This window comes from Caretta caretta, chromosome 1, assembly GCF_965140235.1.
Source record: "Caretta caretta isolate rCarCar2 chromosome 1, rCarCar1.hap1, whole genome shotgun sequence".
Taxonomy (NCBI): domain Eukaryota; kingdom Metazoa; phylum Chordata; order Testudines; family Cheloniidae; genus Caretta; species Caretta caretta.
The window spans coordinates 229925929-229941596 of record NC_134206.1 but is presented as its reverse complement, the minus strand read 5'-3'; the positions used below and the strand labels follow the sequence as shown (position 1 = coordinate 229941596).

General features: G+C 39.9%; 1 protein-coding gene across 14 annotated transcripts in view; it reads right to left on the bottom strand.

The window, feature by feature from the left end:
* Positions 1 to 15668, bottom strand: part of SHISAL1 (shisa like 1) — a 289388-nt gene that overhangs the window by 89819 nt on the left and 183901 nt on the right. The window contains exon 3 of one of the 14 annotated variants that reach the window (XM_075121352.1): positions 64 to 264. The exons of the other annotated variants lie outside the window; for them this stretch is intronic. Within the exon in view, the coding sequence (XP_074977453.1) occupies positions 241 to 264 (24 nt within the window). The 3' untranslated portion in view covers positions 64 to 240. Of the gene's footprint in view, positions 1 to 63; positions 265 to 15668 lie in introns of those variants that run through there. 14 annotated transcript variants of the gene reach the window in all.

Sequence of the window (15668 nt, the reverse complement as noted above, 5' to 3'; positions counted from 1 at the left end):
TTTTTATGAGATTACATATTTGGTTGACAAAGGTAACAGTGTTAATGTGATATACTGACAGTTCTGTAAGGTATTTGACTTGGTAACTCATGACATTTTGATTAAGAAACTAGAATGATACAAAATCAACTTATGGCACACATTAAATGGCTGGATCTCCAAATGTAACCAAACAAGGCATCATCATTGAGCAGCTGTGTTTTTAGTGTGGTCCAAAGGGGACCTGTTTTTGTTGGTATTCTATTTAACATTTTTATCAATGACCTAGAAGAAAAAAAAATCACAACTGATAAATTTTACAGATGAAATAAAGATTGAGGGAGTGGTAAATAATGAAGAGAGCAGGTCACTGATACAGAGGGATTTGGATCACTTGGCACCGCACCCCAACCCCTAGCTCTGAGCCCCCTGCTGGAGCCAGCATCCCATACTCCCTGCCCCAGCCCTGCCCCCCTTTCTGGAGCCAGCACCCCAAACCCCCTCCTGCACCCCAACACACTGCCCCAGCCCGGAGCCCTCTCCCTCACCCAAACTCCCTCCCGGAGCCTGCACCCTCTCCTGCACCCCAACCCCTGCCCCAGGCTCAGCCCAGAGCTCCATTCCACACTCCAAAACCTTCGGCCCCAGCCCAGAACCCACACCCCCTCCCCAACCCCGCCCCAATCTGGTGAAAGTGAGTGTGGGGGGGCAGCGAACGGGGGGGAGGGCCTACAGTGAGTGGGGCAGGGCAGATCCTGGGTTGCACTTAAATTCAAAAAGTGATCTTATGTATAAAAAGGTTGGAGACCACGGGATTAGATGGAATATATGGGCCAAAGATTTTAACATAACCCAGTCACTATCTGACATTTAACAGTGTATACCAAACCCCAGACCTTAAGAGACCTCAGCATGCTTAGTACCATGGCACACACCTCATTAAACATCCGTTTTATTAAAGATAAAGAAAAGAAGGAAAAACAGTACCATTTGAAATATAAAGTATTACATAAGGCTTTTGTTTTAACAGCATCCCTCGATCCCTTTCCTTTTAGCTGGAAAGAGTTTTCAAAAAGCCCCCCACCCCTTTTTTGACAGTTTCTTAGATGGTATCAAAGACAGCAATAATTCTCCTTTTGGGGAAAAGAGAAGAAGTTAGTCATGATGAGCTGGAGCCATTGTTGTTAAAGTCTGATCCCATTTCATCTCAGGTGGTGTTTGGGTAGGAGTGGTGACGTCAGATGGATCCCTATCTCTGGCCTGCTCTGGTCAGGACATCCCTCAGGATCAGGAGGACTAAGGCTTGGGGTCCCAAGAAATGGTGGGGATGGCAGCGATGATGGTGAAGCTCGCTCCAGTAACCTCCATACTGTTCTTTTTTCTTTCCCCGCCAAAGTCTCTTTCTTTAAGGACCCACAAAGAGCATAGTGAGTGGAATAGCCCATCCCCTCATTATTTTGTCCATCAATTAGGCCTAGTTGCCGACACACCTATTTTGGTTCACTGATTTCCTGAGCCATATTTCATGTTTACCAAGCGTGATCTTAACACAGTCCTTGAGTTATATCAGAAGCCTTTGTGTTTAGACTAATTCAGTCTTTTTGTCTCCTTTTTATGTCTTTTCCCATCAACATGTGTTATTATAGTTATTGTGACATTTTATGAACTTTCACATACTTTTTACAGCTGAGCTCGCAATTAAAGTAAATTGATAGGCCCAATTATTAGTCTTCTTATTTTAAGAAAGATCAAGAAAGATAAGGTTAAAGGGTGCCTTGATCAAAGTAGATACAAAGGAAACAGAAATTTGAGAATAGAGGGCTTTTCAGACTAGCCAAGAGTGGTAGAACAAGACCCAGTGGCTTGAAGTTGAAATTAAACCAATTCAGACTAGAAACATTTTTAACAGTGAGGGTAATTAATCACTGGAATAATTTACCCAAGGTTTTGATGGATTCTCAGTCACTGGCAATTTTTAAATCAAAATTGTATGTTTTTTTCCTAAAAGAGACGCTCTAGTTCAAACAGTAATCAATTCAGGGAAGTCCTATCGCCTGTGTTATACAAGTCAGGCTAGATGATTACAACGGTCTCTTCTGGATTTATAATCTATCAATCTATGAATCAATATTACCAACTCTTGCAATTGTATCGTTGTGGCACTCTATACCTCAAAGTAGCACCCTGGAACCCCATATTCACCACTGTCATATAAATTATGATATGTTTTGTACAAAGTGTACCTTGTGAGGTATCATTTTAAAAGTCTTGATCAGTTGAACATTAATATCCTGTTGGATTGTATCGTTATATGTGAAGTTATGAAGTATTGCTATATGTGTTACTGAAATATGTTGTGAGTTTGGCAAACACCCACAGCTAGCCTTTCGGTTGCAACAAAGGAGAGCCAGACAGGCGTTGATGGCCCATCAAAAAGAATCCACTCTCCCAGAGAGTGCAGGTCAGTAATGGAGACTGCCTGGCCCCCAGGTCACAGCGGGGATCTTTCTATCAACTGGAAGAAAGTATAAAAAGAGAGACTGTGTCATGATCACATGATCTCTCTCCCCCCTCCCTCCATCTCAACACCTGGATGATCATCTGGACTACAAAGACTTGGAAGGAGAGAGATCCCAGGCTAGCAGGGTGGTCAGTCTGAGCACTGAAAACTGTAAGCTACCTGTAACATCCAGTGGGGTGAGAGACTATTTGATTCAAATCTTGCTTAGTCTGTTGAAGTTAGAATTTAGAATTTAAACTGCAAATTTATTTTGGTTTCTTAGGTAACCAACTTTAATCTCTGCTACTTAATAATCACCTAAATCTAGCTTCCTGAAGTTAATACATTTGTTTTATATTTTACCTAAAACACTGTGGTTTTGGTTGAAATGCTTGTGGAAATCTCAGCTCAGGTCACATCTAACAAGGGCACATCTACTACCCTATTGTCAGAATGGTGAACTTATTCATGAGCTTACACTGTCCAAGGGAACCTTGAGCAGTGTGAAAACAGTGTATTTCTGGGGTGCAAGGCTGGGGATTGGGGGGATTGGTGTCTCTCTGTATGATTCATGAGTGGCTCAGGGAGCAGTCATGTAATACAGCTGGTGTGGGGCTCCACATGTTGATGGCTGAGTGATCACAGTGCCTGGTGGGGTGTTGCTGCTTGTCACTGGCATAGCTTTGTGAGAGACAGCCCAGGCAAGAGAGTTAAGGATGCACAGTGGTCCCACAGTTCCAGGTTGTACCTGGGGATCCCCATCACAATCGTAGGTCTTAATTTTTTCCTTAAACCCCTGCTCCTGGAATCAAAAACCAGAAGACAAGTAAAAAGAAACCCAAATGTTTCACTTTTTTAAAAACTGCATGATTTTTTTAGGCCTGACTCATGATTTTTGAACACTTGGGGCTGGCAGTACTGCATTAGTACTAGATACTGGTGTCCGGATGCCACAGCGATAGGTGTGTGAAAAATGCCAAAGACAGATAAACAGATGCTAGTAGTATAGACTAGTACTATACATCAAAGGCCAAGCATATGAAGGAATCAGGGTTTTTTGCTTAAAAAAAAAACAGGGAACAGCATCTATTATATAACCCCTGATTGCAAAATAAAGGGAACATTTCTGACCTCTTCTTGCTTCTCCCTTTGTGCCTGCTGTTCTCTATTGCTGGGTGAAACAGTCAGATTCAGTGCTGTGTAGCTCAGGATGCTCCCTGAGCTATTTGGACAGAGCAGCAGGTAGAATAAGTGAATCAAGAAGAGGTGAAATATTTCCTAAGATTTGGCCACAAAAGTGAAGTTGGAGATAGGAATGTTATAAATTGCAAGGCAGTAGCTGGAGAATATTATTATTGTTAATAGTTAGACTAGACAGTTGGGGGATTTAAAATGAGTTTGGAGTATTAAGTTTGGAGGGATGAGGAAAGCATTGTTTTATCAGTGTAAGCAGCTTGTCACAAGTCCAGTGGGTGGGGCATAGGACTGGGTGGAAGCCAAGAGACTGGGGGGTTCTTTTCCAAGCCCAGCCAATCGATGACCTTCTGCATAGCCTTGGGCACGATGTTTCTCCCCTCTATGGTTCAGGTTACGGAAATAATGGTACTCACTCATCTTTGTAAAGTGGTTGAGATCCTTTGATGAAAAAGTATTATATTAGTATTTTCATTGGTGAAAATGCAACTCAGAGAGATTAGGGAAAAAAGAGAATTCCAGAGGAGGGTCCTGTGATGTTGTTGCTAATGAGCAGAGCAGATGTATAAGTGAGAAATAATGGGAAGGCAGCTTTTCATTTTCACTGGCTGAGAGCTTCTGGTTGCACTGTAAACTGAACTCATTGGCCTATAGCCCCACTCTGCTCACGATGGACCCTGGATGCCATAGTGTTTGAAATTGTAAGCTCAATGTTCTCTGTTTTATTGTTTAATTGATGGAATATGTCAGCAGGCTTTAGTCACATGAGTTGGTGCATTTTGGCTCTCCCTGTTCTATTGTGTACACAGCTTTGGTTGCCTATGCACCCTGTCTGCCTGCTTATCTAGGAGTCTTGTGAGTCATTGGAAAGAAAGAGATCGCCAAAAGAAAGAACTGCTTCATGTGACAAGCAGCCTTGATGTAAAAACACATAAGCACCTCAGAGTACAGGAAGGAAAGATATTGCATCTTTAAACATAGTTAGATAAATATAAGTTATAATTGTTTTTTTTAAAGTGAAAAATGTAAGAGCAAGACAACCATGAGGATTCAGTAGAAGAATTTACAAAATATAACGACAGTATCAAACAAGTTCAGGTCACCACCACGTCTGGATACTTTACTCATCTTAAAAGCATATTATATGACAGTGTATGGATAGCACCTTAACATTGATTTGCACAAAAAGAAAAGGAGTACTTGTGGCACCTTTGAGCCTAACAAATTTATTAGAGCATAAGCTTTCGTGACAGCTCACGAAAGCTTATGCACTAATAAATTTGTTAGTCTCTAAGGTGCCACAAGTACTCCTTTTCTTCTTACAGATACAGACTAACACGGCTGCTACTCTGAAACCACTGATTTGCACGTTACTGTTGGCTAATATTTGTACTGTTATTATCCAGAGGCCATATTAGGGATGAGGGTCTTTTTGTGTTAGGCCTGGCCTGCTCATGTGGTAGTAGGATTAGAGGGTAATAGTAAAATAAAATAAAATAAAATAAATCAATTAATAATTAATAAAAAATAAATAACAAACAACAACAACAATAATAAAGATAGTCCCTGCCCCAAAGAGATTACAGTTTTAGGCCTTATCTGCAGAGAGAGGATTTTGCTGCAAAATCCTCTAGTGTTGTAATTGACATAAAAGTGCTCAGATCTGTATAGCTTATGCTGGTTCTCCTGACCACTGTAAGTATAGCTACACCTACACTAGGGCTTTTACAAGCATAAATTGTGCCAGTAGAAAATACCTCACACCTCTAACTGACATAGCTATGCCAGTAATACTAGTGATATATTAACTGTGGTGGCTTAATACCGACATAACTTTCATCAACCAAAATTTGTAGTGCCGACATGGCCTTAATCTTGTAAATAACGCTCTCATTTCCTTTTCCTATTTAATAAATCTTCATATAGTTTATTATAGGATTTGCTACAAGCATTATCCTTGGTGTGTGATCTAAGGTGTAACTGACCTGGAGTAAGTGACTGGTCCTTTGGGACTAGGAGTAACCTGACTATTGCTATGATTCTTGGTCATAAGGGCCATCAGTCACAGAGATACACTCATCTGGGCGGCAAGACAATCTGGAGTATCCAAAGGGACTGGCTGTGATTCCATTTAAGGCTGTTAAGGTGCCTTAGGAGTTTGTACTTGGTGCAGTTGGTTGGTGAAATCTGCATTTAGAACGCACGATCAATTTGGGATTTGTGCCCTGGTTTTTTAACAGTCTGCCCTGAGGTTGGTACTTGCACTCTTGTGCCACTGTTAGGAACATCATAGTCACATCCATCCGTTACAAGTTATTGTTGTCAATAATAATGGCTAGAGACAGCTTTTAAAGTAGACTTCCACAGGAAGGGGAGCTGTGAGGGAGCACTGCAAGTTCATGCCAGGGACAGGAAAGGAAGATCCCCTCAGCCTTTAGAAGAAGTGGGGAAGCTATGTTTCCGCTCAGAGCCCCCTTTTGTGCTAGCCCCCATTATTGATCAATATGTCGGATGTCTAAAGAAAGTAACCTGGCTTTTGACTGGCTAAACAGCTGCGATAATCTTAAAGAATATAAAAAGCTGATTTTAAGAAACTCCACCTGCTGATCAGCTGGAGTCCTAGAGCCTGATTCCCTGCAGCCATACCATCTTATAGGTTTTTAAATTGAAAAGCTAAATTTGGAACACAGTGAACTCTCTCAACATCAGCTTCTTATTAAAAATTAAGAGTTACAACTCTGCATGGCCGAGGGAAGCGCTACTGAAACCTCTGTCCACCAGTCTTGAGCTGAAAACCTGAGGGGGAGGGAGGGAGAAAGGCAAAAAGTTAGAGGAGTCAGAGAACAGCAGGTGTGGAGGATGCAGAACAGCAGGACATGAGGGAGGGAGAGCAGCTAAGCTCCACTCTATATGTTTGTGTTCTAGGAAATAAAGGACTACGTAAAACAAAGCTATGCTGCTGACGGCATCACAGGCCTTAGGCTTTGTCCCTGAGCCTTTCCATTAACAGTCATTTATACACAAAAGAAGTGACTCTATAACTCAGAGTTCTTGAAAAATACCACATAGACCAGCAGGTAAATGAGATTGTATCTATTTAATAAGACTAGTAATTCCTAGCACAACATTTTGAAGAGATGCTGGTCCAAGTCTTGCAATTGGCTGTGCACAGGCAGATTCCTGCACCCTGGTGGAGCCCTATTATCTTCAAAGGGTCTCTGCGCAGGTGCTAGGAGTCTGGTAAGAAAGATAGTTGCAGGACTGAGACCACTATCATTTTATAAATTATATCCTTTATTTAGTGTGCTTGTATATGCATGTTCATACATAGGCACACACTATATATGCTATTATTTATTATTATTTGTATTACAGTAGGGGCAATCATGCAGTCATGGATCAGGACCCCTGATGTACTAGATACTTTACAAAAACATAATAAAGTAGTGGTCCCTACCAAAAAAAAATAATTACATGTGATAATTGTATGCATTCAAAAAGAAAAGGAGGACTTGTGGCACCTTAGAGACTAACAAATTTATTTGAGCATAAGCTTTCATGAGCTACAGCTCGAAGTGAGCTGTAGCTCACGAAAGCTTATGCTCAAATACATTTGTTAGTCTCTAAGGTGCCACAAGTCCTCCTTTTCTTTTTGCGAATACAAACTAACATAGCTGCTACTCTGAAAGCTGTCTATATGCATACAGACTACCAATAATCTGTATCTATCTATATATTGCAACATTATGCTGGTGCATGAAAACCAAAAGGTGATATAGATTAGTTTATTTTTTAAAAAATATTGCCCAACCTGATTTAAGTACAACCCCCCCTATATAAATAATGAAAAGTAAATCAAGTCCAGATCCTGCAAAGACCTATTCAAATGCTCAGAGTTCATCAGTAGTCCCACTGCATTCAGTTTTTGTGTGTAACCCAGGTACTGAGGTGCCCACAGTTTAAAACCAGTCTTCCTAGGTTAACACGCCCTGTGTTACGTATGGTAGAAAGTAAACAAGAACCGTAATCCATCCTAAAACGCAAAATGATGACCAGAAAGCAACTAACTGATGAGTTGCAAATGTAGGCGTATGAGTGTCCTTGAACTGACAACAGTGTTTTATGCTGGGAAAGAAAATATTTCTGAAAACACTGGTGTGCTTTTCTCCAAGCCAATATTTTGTTTCTAGTAAAAATCGACATCCTCCTAAACCCGAATTCACATTAGTATGCACTGACTGTAAGCACCTTATGGCTTGCAGATGGAAAGTGCACTATGAGTCATGCATAAAATAAACATGACCCAATCATGTATTTTATTCAGCTCAATTGATTTATGCTATATAAGTTTCCTCTCCATGGAGAAGTGCACCAATTTCCATATATTTTATAAAGGAGCTTAAATTCTGTGTTTTGATTATCACCTTAGATGACAAATAATAAAGTTGCAGGGTGAAATCCTGGCTTTTTGAAGTCAATGGGAATTTTGCCATTATAGTCAATGGGGCCAGGATTTTACACTAAGTGTTCATATCTGTAGTAATAAACTGCAACTATTCTTCTTCGGCTTGCTATAGGTAATATATCCATTGATATAACCTTTCAAAAGTGACACTCTTAAAATCACCACATTTACATCCTCCTGTTATAATATTTAGCACATATGTAGCACTTGAGATCTTCAAGTAATTGTACAAACACAAATTCATAGCGTGTGAAGTAGATGAGTATTGTACCCATTATATAAGTGGGGAAACAGAAATATTACTAATACTTCATATTGCAGTAGTGCCTAGAGGTCCTAAGTGAGATCAGGGCCTCATTGTGCTCTGCACTGTGCATATATATATACATATATTGAGAAACAGTCTCTGCCCTGAGCAATTTACAATCTAAATAGACAAGGCAAACAAGGGATAGCAAAGAGGAATTATTATGTCCATTTTACAGATTGGGAACGGAGGTCCAGAGAGATTAAGACGGTTGTCCAAGGTTACACAGGAAGTCTTTGACAGACCTGGGAGTTGGACCAAGATCTCTCAGGCCAAGTCCAGAGTCTTAAGTACAACACTGTCCTTTTGTTTAAAAGAAACATTCTACTCTGAAAAGTGACTATACAAAAATTAACAACAGACCTGCTTCCTATGTGTATACAGTTATATAGACTTACGTTAGTACCTAAAATAATATTTTTATTATATATCTGCAGAACCAACATACGAGAGAGAGAGCACATCTAGGTAACTTAGGATATGTTTACGCTGCAATTAGACACCCATCTGGCCCAGGCCAGCTGACTTGGGCTCCTGGGGCTCAAGCTCAGGAACTTGCAGTGTGGACGTCCGGGCTTGAGCTATGGGACCCTACCACCTTGCAGGGTCCTATAGCACAGGCTCCATCCGAGCCTAGCTGACTACACTGAAATTAAACAGCCCCTTAGCCTGACGCATGTGAGCCTGAGTCAGCTGGCATGGGTCAGCCGCGGGGTTTTTTACTGCAGTGTAGACTACCCATAGTGGTGGACAGTATCCTATCTGCACTATATGTAAAATCTCAAATTTAAGGTGACTTTACATTTATCATAATGGGATCATATAGTGCTTTCTAAGCAAATAAAATGTCAAAGAGGGAGATTTACAAAGGGTGCCTAATGTCAATTAAGTTTCAGTGGGAGTTAGGTAACTGATTGATTGCCATTTGCGTCTTTGAAAATATACACCAAGGTCCCTGCCCCAAAGAGCTTAAATGTAAATGGGGAAAAATAGCCTAGGCTGGATCTAAACCAATACATCTGTTTCTCGCTTTATTACGAAGTTATGATGAGTGATGCTAGCCACACTTTAACACAGAAGCACAGATATTCCCATTTACAAATAGATATTTCTAAGAGGATCCTCATTTGGCTTTGAAACACAAAGACAACAATGAACAAGGACATCACTCAGATATGTTAAAGAAATTAAACAAGGCTAACAGTGCTTTAAATAATACTTTGATTTAAAAAAAATAATGCTTTGTTTTTTGAAACTTTAATAGAGTAAGAATACTTCCTACTCTTTGTTGTTAAGACTACACAATATATATTACCTAACCGAGGGCCTCTTACTGAACCTCTTACTCTCAGTGGTGAAGTTACTCTCAACATGCCCCTAATTATCCAAATCCTTTTATTTTTTAAATAGATCTAACTTATTTTATTTTTATGTCAATTTTATGATTACATACAAGAAAAAATATTAAACAAAAGAGAAAGCTAAAATTAACTGGTGAAGACAGAGAAAGAATAAACAGTAAAGCTAACAAATGACAATTTTTTTTCCACTAAGCCTGTCACTATCACCCCTTGCCTCAAGGGGCCACATGTGTGTGTGCAGATTATAGATTTTCACTACAAGCTTATTTCAACCCTAATATCTCAGTGGATTTTCAAGCTATGTTACAATCTACAGTATCTGCTGTCAAGAAATTCTTTGACCTTATGTCAAACAAAAATGTAATCCTTTTGGCAGCTATCACAGATGCCCATTCTCCGATGATTTTCTTTTAATTAACCATAAGGTTTCTATGCCCACTATATAATAGATCAAAAAGTAGCTGCAGAGTTACATACTCCAGACACTAAACTATGTCTTAGTGAAGTAAATTACACATTGTACTGAGTTATGAGTTCAAAGGTGGTTGGACTGGGTCTAGTGATGTGTGTGACTTTTTGAATCAAGACTAGATCAAAGAGCATTAATGAAATGTTAGTGCAGGTTAACAGGGTCCCCACAGACAGTTAGTCCAAACAGGCAGGCTAGTGTGGGGTAAACTCACACCCCAGCTTGTTACAAACTAAATGCTCATGTAGACAAGCCCTTGGTCTCCCAAATCTAACCCTTGACCCGCATGTGCCTCTTCAATTACTCTCCTTTTCCCTTTCATCTTTAAGCTCACTGATTGTGTTGTATAGTGTTCCTCTCCTCCAATTCTGTTCAAGACCTTCTCCAATCCAGATTATGCCTCTTGCGTTCCATGAAAGGGTTCTCACCAAAATGACCTCTTCTAGCCAAAGCTCAGAACCAGTACTCCATCCTCACTGACTTGTCAGCTACCACTGACACAGCCGACCAGATTTTTCTTGTTCTTGTTGATGTCTTGTCCTTCCTTGGTTTCTGTGACTCAGTCCTTTCCTGGTTCTCCTCCCTCTCTGATTGCTCCTTACTTGTTTCTTAGGGTGACCAGCTAGCAAGTGTGAAAAATCGGGACAGGGGGTGATGGGTGAATGGTGCCCTATATAAGACAAAGCCCTGAATATCAAGACTGTCCCTATAAAATCGGGACATCTGGCCACCCTAGTTTGCATGCTCTTTTCTGTGTTTTTCACAGCTCTGCCATTGGATTTTTCACATGCTTTAATATGTGTTTTTGCAGTTACAATGATGGCAGAGGTAGTGGAGTGTAGGGTGTAGCACGCGCATATTTATACAATGTCGCATCATTGTGAAAAAATATCTCATACTGATGAAACATCACAAGGTAGAGCAGAGAAAGTAAGCTCTGCAGACTTTCTGTGTATTAGCAGTTGAGAGCTTTTAGAACAGCTGAAAAATTTTATTATTGAAGCCCTGATCATTCTGATGATCTTTAGGTTATTTTTCATAATGAGATCATTTATGTTTGAGGTCTCTGTCTGGTAAGATTGTACAGTTAGTTGTCTTAAAGTGTGGGGAAGAGAACTCCAAGTGTAGGCTGCAGAGCATTTTCATTATGAATTAGGTATAATGAGTGCAGCACAGTGAGATCTGTTCCTTTTCCATTTTTGTCCTCATAGTTTTCTGCTAGCAATTTAGCTCCAAGGGTTATATCCTTCTCAGCCTGCCTAATGGAGTTTCAGAAGTCAATACATCCTTAGTATTGTAGCCACTACAGATTTAATTTATGCTGTAGCTGAAATACAAGGTTTTAACATGATGTCAAAGAACCTTTGTAACTACAAAAATATGCTGTTGGTTTAAACTCAAAGCAAAATACAATGGTTTTAGAGTCCGTTAAGGGGCCAGGTTTTCAGCTAGTGTAGATCAACATAGCTCCATGGACATTAATAGAGCAACACCAATTTACATCAGCTGACGATCTGGCTCAAGAAATCCTATGGCTTATACCACCACAGGTATAAAGTAATGTGTTCTTGATTAATAATCTTATCTAGTTCTGATTTAAATCCATGAAAAAACTTCCAGTGATATTAATGGACATTTGATCAGTCCCTATGCGTATTTATAGGCCAACTATCCCGGGATCCCTATATAAATTCTGAATTTTCAGACTTTTCTACACTGGGTCACTGTGACCAAGAGTGTTATACTTGCCTCAAACCCCAAGATATGGAAAAGACCTTTCTGTTAGTTTTGTGGCAGTTTGATATTCTTGATTATTTACATTCTTTTCACTTCCATATAAATCAATCATGCCATATAGATTTTGCTCTAATTTTCAAAAAAATTTAAAGGAAGATGCAAGAAATCCTAAAGTGAACATCCATGGAATAACCTTTTGATAGGAGAAATTCTTTCCTAGTCCTGTCAGGTAGAGGATAGCTTTTACCCCAAAACAGGAAGATTTTTATTCCTTACAAGCTTTTCAGTTATTGTAACTGTGGATGTTCTCATTATCCATATAAATGATGGATCCTTTTTTGAATCCTACTAAACTCTGGTCCTCATTGGTAGACTGTGGAACTCACTGCCACAATTTAATCATGCATAGCATAAAAAATATTTCCTTTATCAGTTTTAAATTTGCTGCCGTTCAGTTTGATTGAATGTTCTCTTGCTCTTGTATTATGAGAGAGGGAAAACAGAAGTGCCTGATCTACCTTCTTCAGACCATTCATTATTTGTATGCCACTATAACGTCCCCTCTTATCTGTCTCATCTGTAAACTAACAGTCAGTCTTTTCAATGTTTTTTCTTTTGGAAATTTTCTTATGTCTACTCATTTTTGTCACCTGTCTCTGAATCTCTTCTATTTCTGACATGATCTTAACTATAGGCAGCTGCAATGATCGGTTTTGCAAATATTTATTTCAAGGGACTATCTGTGTGAAAGATGACAGCTCAGGGAAACAAACATTTGAAGAGGAAAGAAATGTTTTGAAAACTGTTTTGAAGAGACTGCAATTTTTTAACGAGTTAAAAATATCATTCTCCCTTCAAAAACATAAGTTCACAAAGTCACAGAAAGTTTAGAAGCATCCCAATGAAAAGACAGAATCCTGTACTAAAGCCCCCTGGATAACTACAAGGAAATTAAAAGGAGTTGTTGTTCTTAATATTATGTCTTTTATGAAAAGTCTCAGACTGGCAGCTATTTGCTTTTCTAGATATTTTTGGCTTTATGCCTTTTTTGCCACTGCTGTCCATATATCAACTATGCATCTGATGAAGTGAGCTGTAGCTCACAAAAGCTTATGCTCAAATAAATTTGTTAGTCTATAAGGTGCCACAAGTACTCCTTTTCTTCTTTCAACTATGTAATGAAAATGTTAAGATAAATAACAAAGGTTAGTTTTGCAATTTTATCCTGTGTGTTAATTCAAATACACTATGAAAGGACAATATTTTCTAGAAGTGTTTTTAAATAGTTGTATTTTCAAAGCAAGTGATGCAATTCCTAATACCCCTTCCACTAGGAGGTTGTTAATAACAATTGTGAATGGCTTTCTAACTTATGCAACACCACAAATCTCTTTCCCATTCCAAAAGAAAAGGCCACCTTAAATGCAGATCTGGTTAAGACAGAGCTTATTTTAAGCATATCATTCGGAGGAAAGCGTTTCTCAGTTCAATCAGGGACTACTGCTTGAAATTGCAATACTGCGAGCCCCAGGTTCCACTTAATCATTCACAGAAAGGTTAGTAATCAGGTTTGGCATCTGCACTACCATTGCCTTCCAATCTCATAAACCTTGTCACAAAGGACCTATTCAAATGTAAACTATTATGAAGTGTGCTCAGACAAACTAATAATCTCTTTTACAAGGAAAGTAAGAGTTAATCAGAACTTAAACTCAAACCTGGGACACAGGAGGGCGTGGGGGGGTCACATGTCCTGTCAGATTTCTGCCAGGTTGTTGGTTTTTTGTTGTTTTTTTTTTGCGGGAAGAGGGTTCAAAATACATGCCCCCAACTATCAGTTATGCGTCACCTCTGAACGTGTTCAATGTGTTTTTTCAGAGGGCATATCTGCTTGATAATTACAAATGCAAAAGCAAAAGATAAAAGTTGCAAAAAGTATGAAGGTAAGAATTACTGCTGCATGATAAAGAACTATCCTACTCAGAATGGGTCATATGGAAAGCCAGAAGGCATTGCTCATGCAAGCAATGCAAAGATATAGGCTGAAAGAGACTGGCGAGGAATGAAGAAAGATGTAGCCATTCATACTCATAAACCAAGTGATGATCAGAAAAATACAAAAGAAGAACTGATGCAAAGTGGCAGTCTCTTCTGACTCTTCTTTAACTGGCTGCTAAATATCTGCTCTTCAAAACTAATAAGAGTGCTTAACAAGAGACCTGTGGGAATGTTAGCTCAATGATCTGCAACAAAGCATTTAATAAGACAGTGTTTGTGGGCTGGTCTACACTAGAAAATTCCATGAAGCTAGCTACCGCCTCACAGGTAGGTGAATTACCTACAAGAGGGGTTCTCCCCAGGGTGTCAGCATAGTTAGGTATGTACACACTACAGTGTAGGTCAACGTAACTTATGTCACTCAAGGGTGTGAAGAAACCATCCTCCTGAGCAACATAAAAGTTTCACCAATATAAGCGCCGGTGTGGACAGCACTACTGACCTAGTTACCAGCTCTCAGGGAGATGGATTAATTAAACCAATGGGAGAGCTCTCTCCTATCGGCATAGAGTGTCTTCATCAGCTGTGCCTCTGCCAGTGCCAGTTCTAGGATTTTTGCCGCCCCAAGCAAAAACATTTTTGGCTGTGCCCCGCCCCCCCCCGGCTCCACCCCAACTCCACCCCTTCCCAACCCCTTTCCCAAATCCCCAGCCCCGCCTCCTCCCCCTCTGTGCCGCTGTAGTGTTTCAAGTATAGACAAGCCCTATACTGCAGCACTACAATAGGACTGGAAGAGACCTCGAGAGGTCATCTAGTCCAGTCCCCTGCACTCATGGCAGGACTGTATTATCTAAACCATCCCTGACAGGTGTTTGTCTAAGCCGCTATTAAAAATCTCCAGTGATGGTGATTCTGCAACCTCCCTTGGCAATTTGTTCCAGTGCTTAATCACCCTGACAGAAAGTTTTTCCTAATGTCCAACCTAAACCTCCCTTGCTGCAATTTAAGCCCATTGCTTCATGTCCTATCCTCAGAGATTAAGGAGAAGAATTTTTCTCCCTCCTCCTTATAAGAACCTTTCATGTACTTGAAAACTGTTATCATGTCCCATCTCAATCTTCTCTTCTCCAGACTAAACAAACCCAGTTTTTTCAATCTTCCCTCATAGGTCATGTTTTCTAGACCTTTAATCATTTTTGTTGCTCTTCTCTGGACTTTCTCCAATTTGTCCACATCTTTCCTGAAATGTGGCGCCCAGAACTGGACACAATACTCCAGTTGAGGCCTAATTAGTGCGGAGTAGAGCGGAAGAATTACTTCTCGTGTCTTACTTACAACACTCCTGCTAATACATCCCAGAAGGATGTTTGCTTTTTTTGGAACAGTGTCACACTGATGTTGACTCATATTTAGCTTGTGGTCCACTATGAGCCCCAGATTCCTTTCTGCAGTACTCCTTCCTAGGCAGTCATTTCCCATTTTGTATGTGTGCAACCGATTGTTCCTTCCTAAATGGAGTACTCTGCATTTGTCCTTATTGAATTTCATCCTATTTACTTCGGACCATTTCTCCAGTTTGTCCAGATCATTTTGAATTATAATCCTATCCTCCAAAGCACTTGCAACCCTTCCCAACGTGGTATCATCTGCAAACTTTA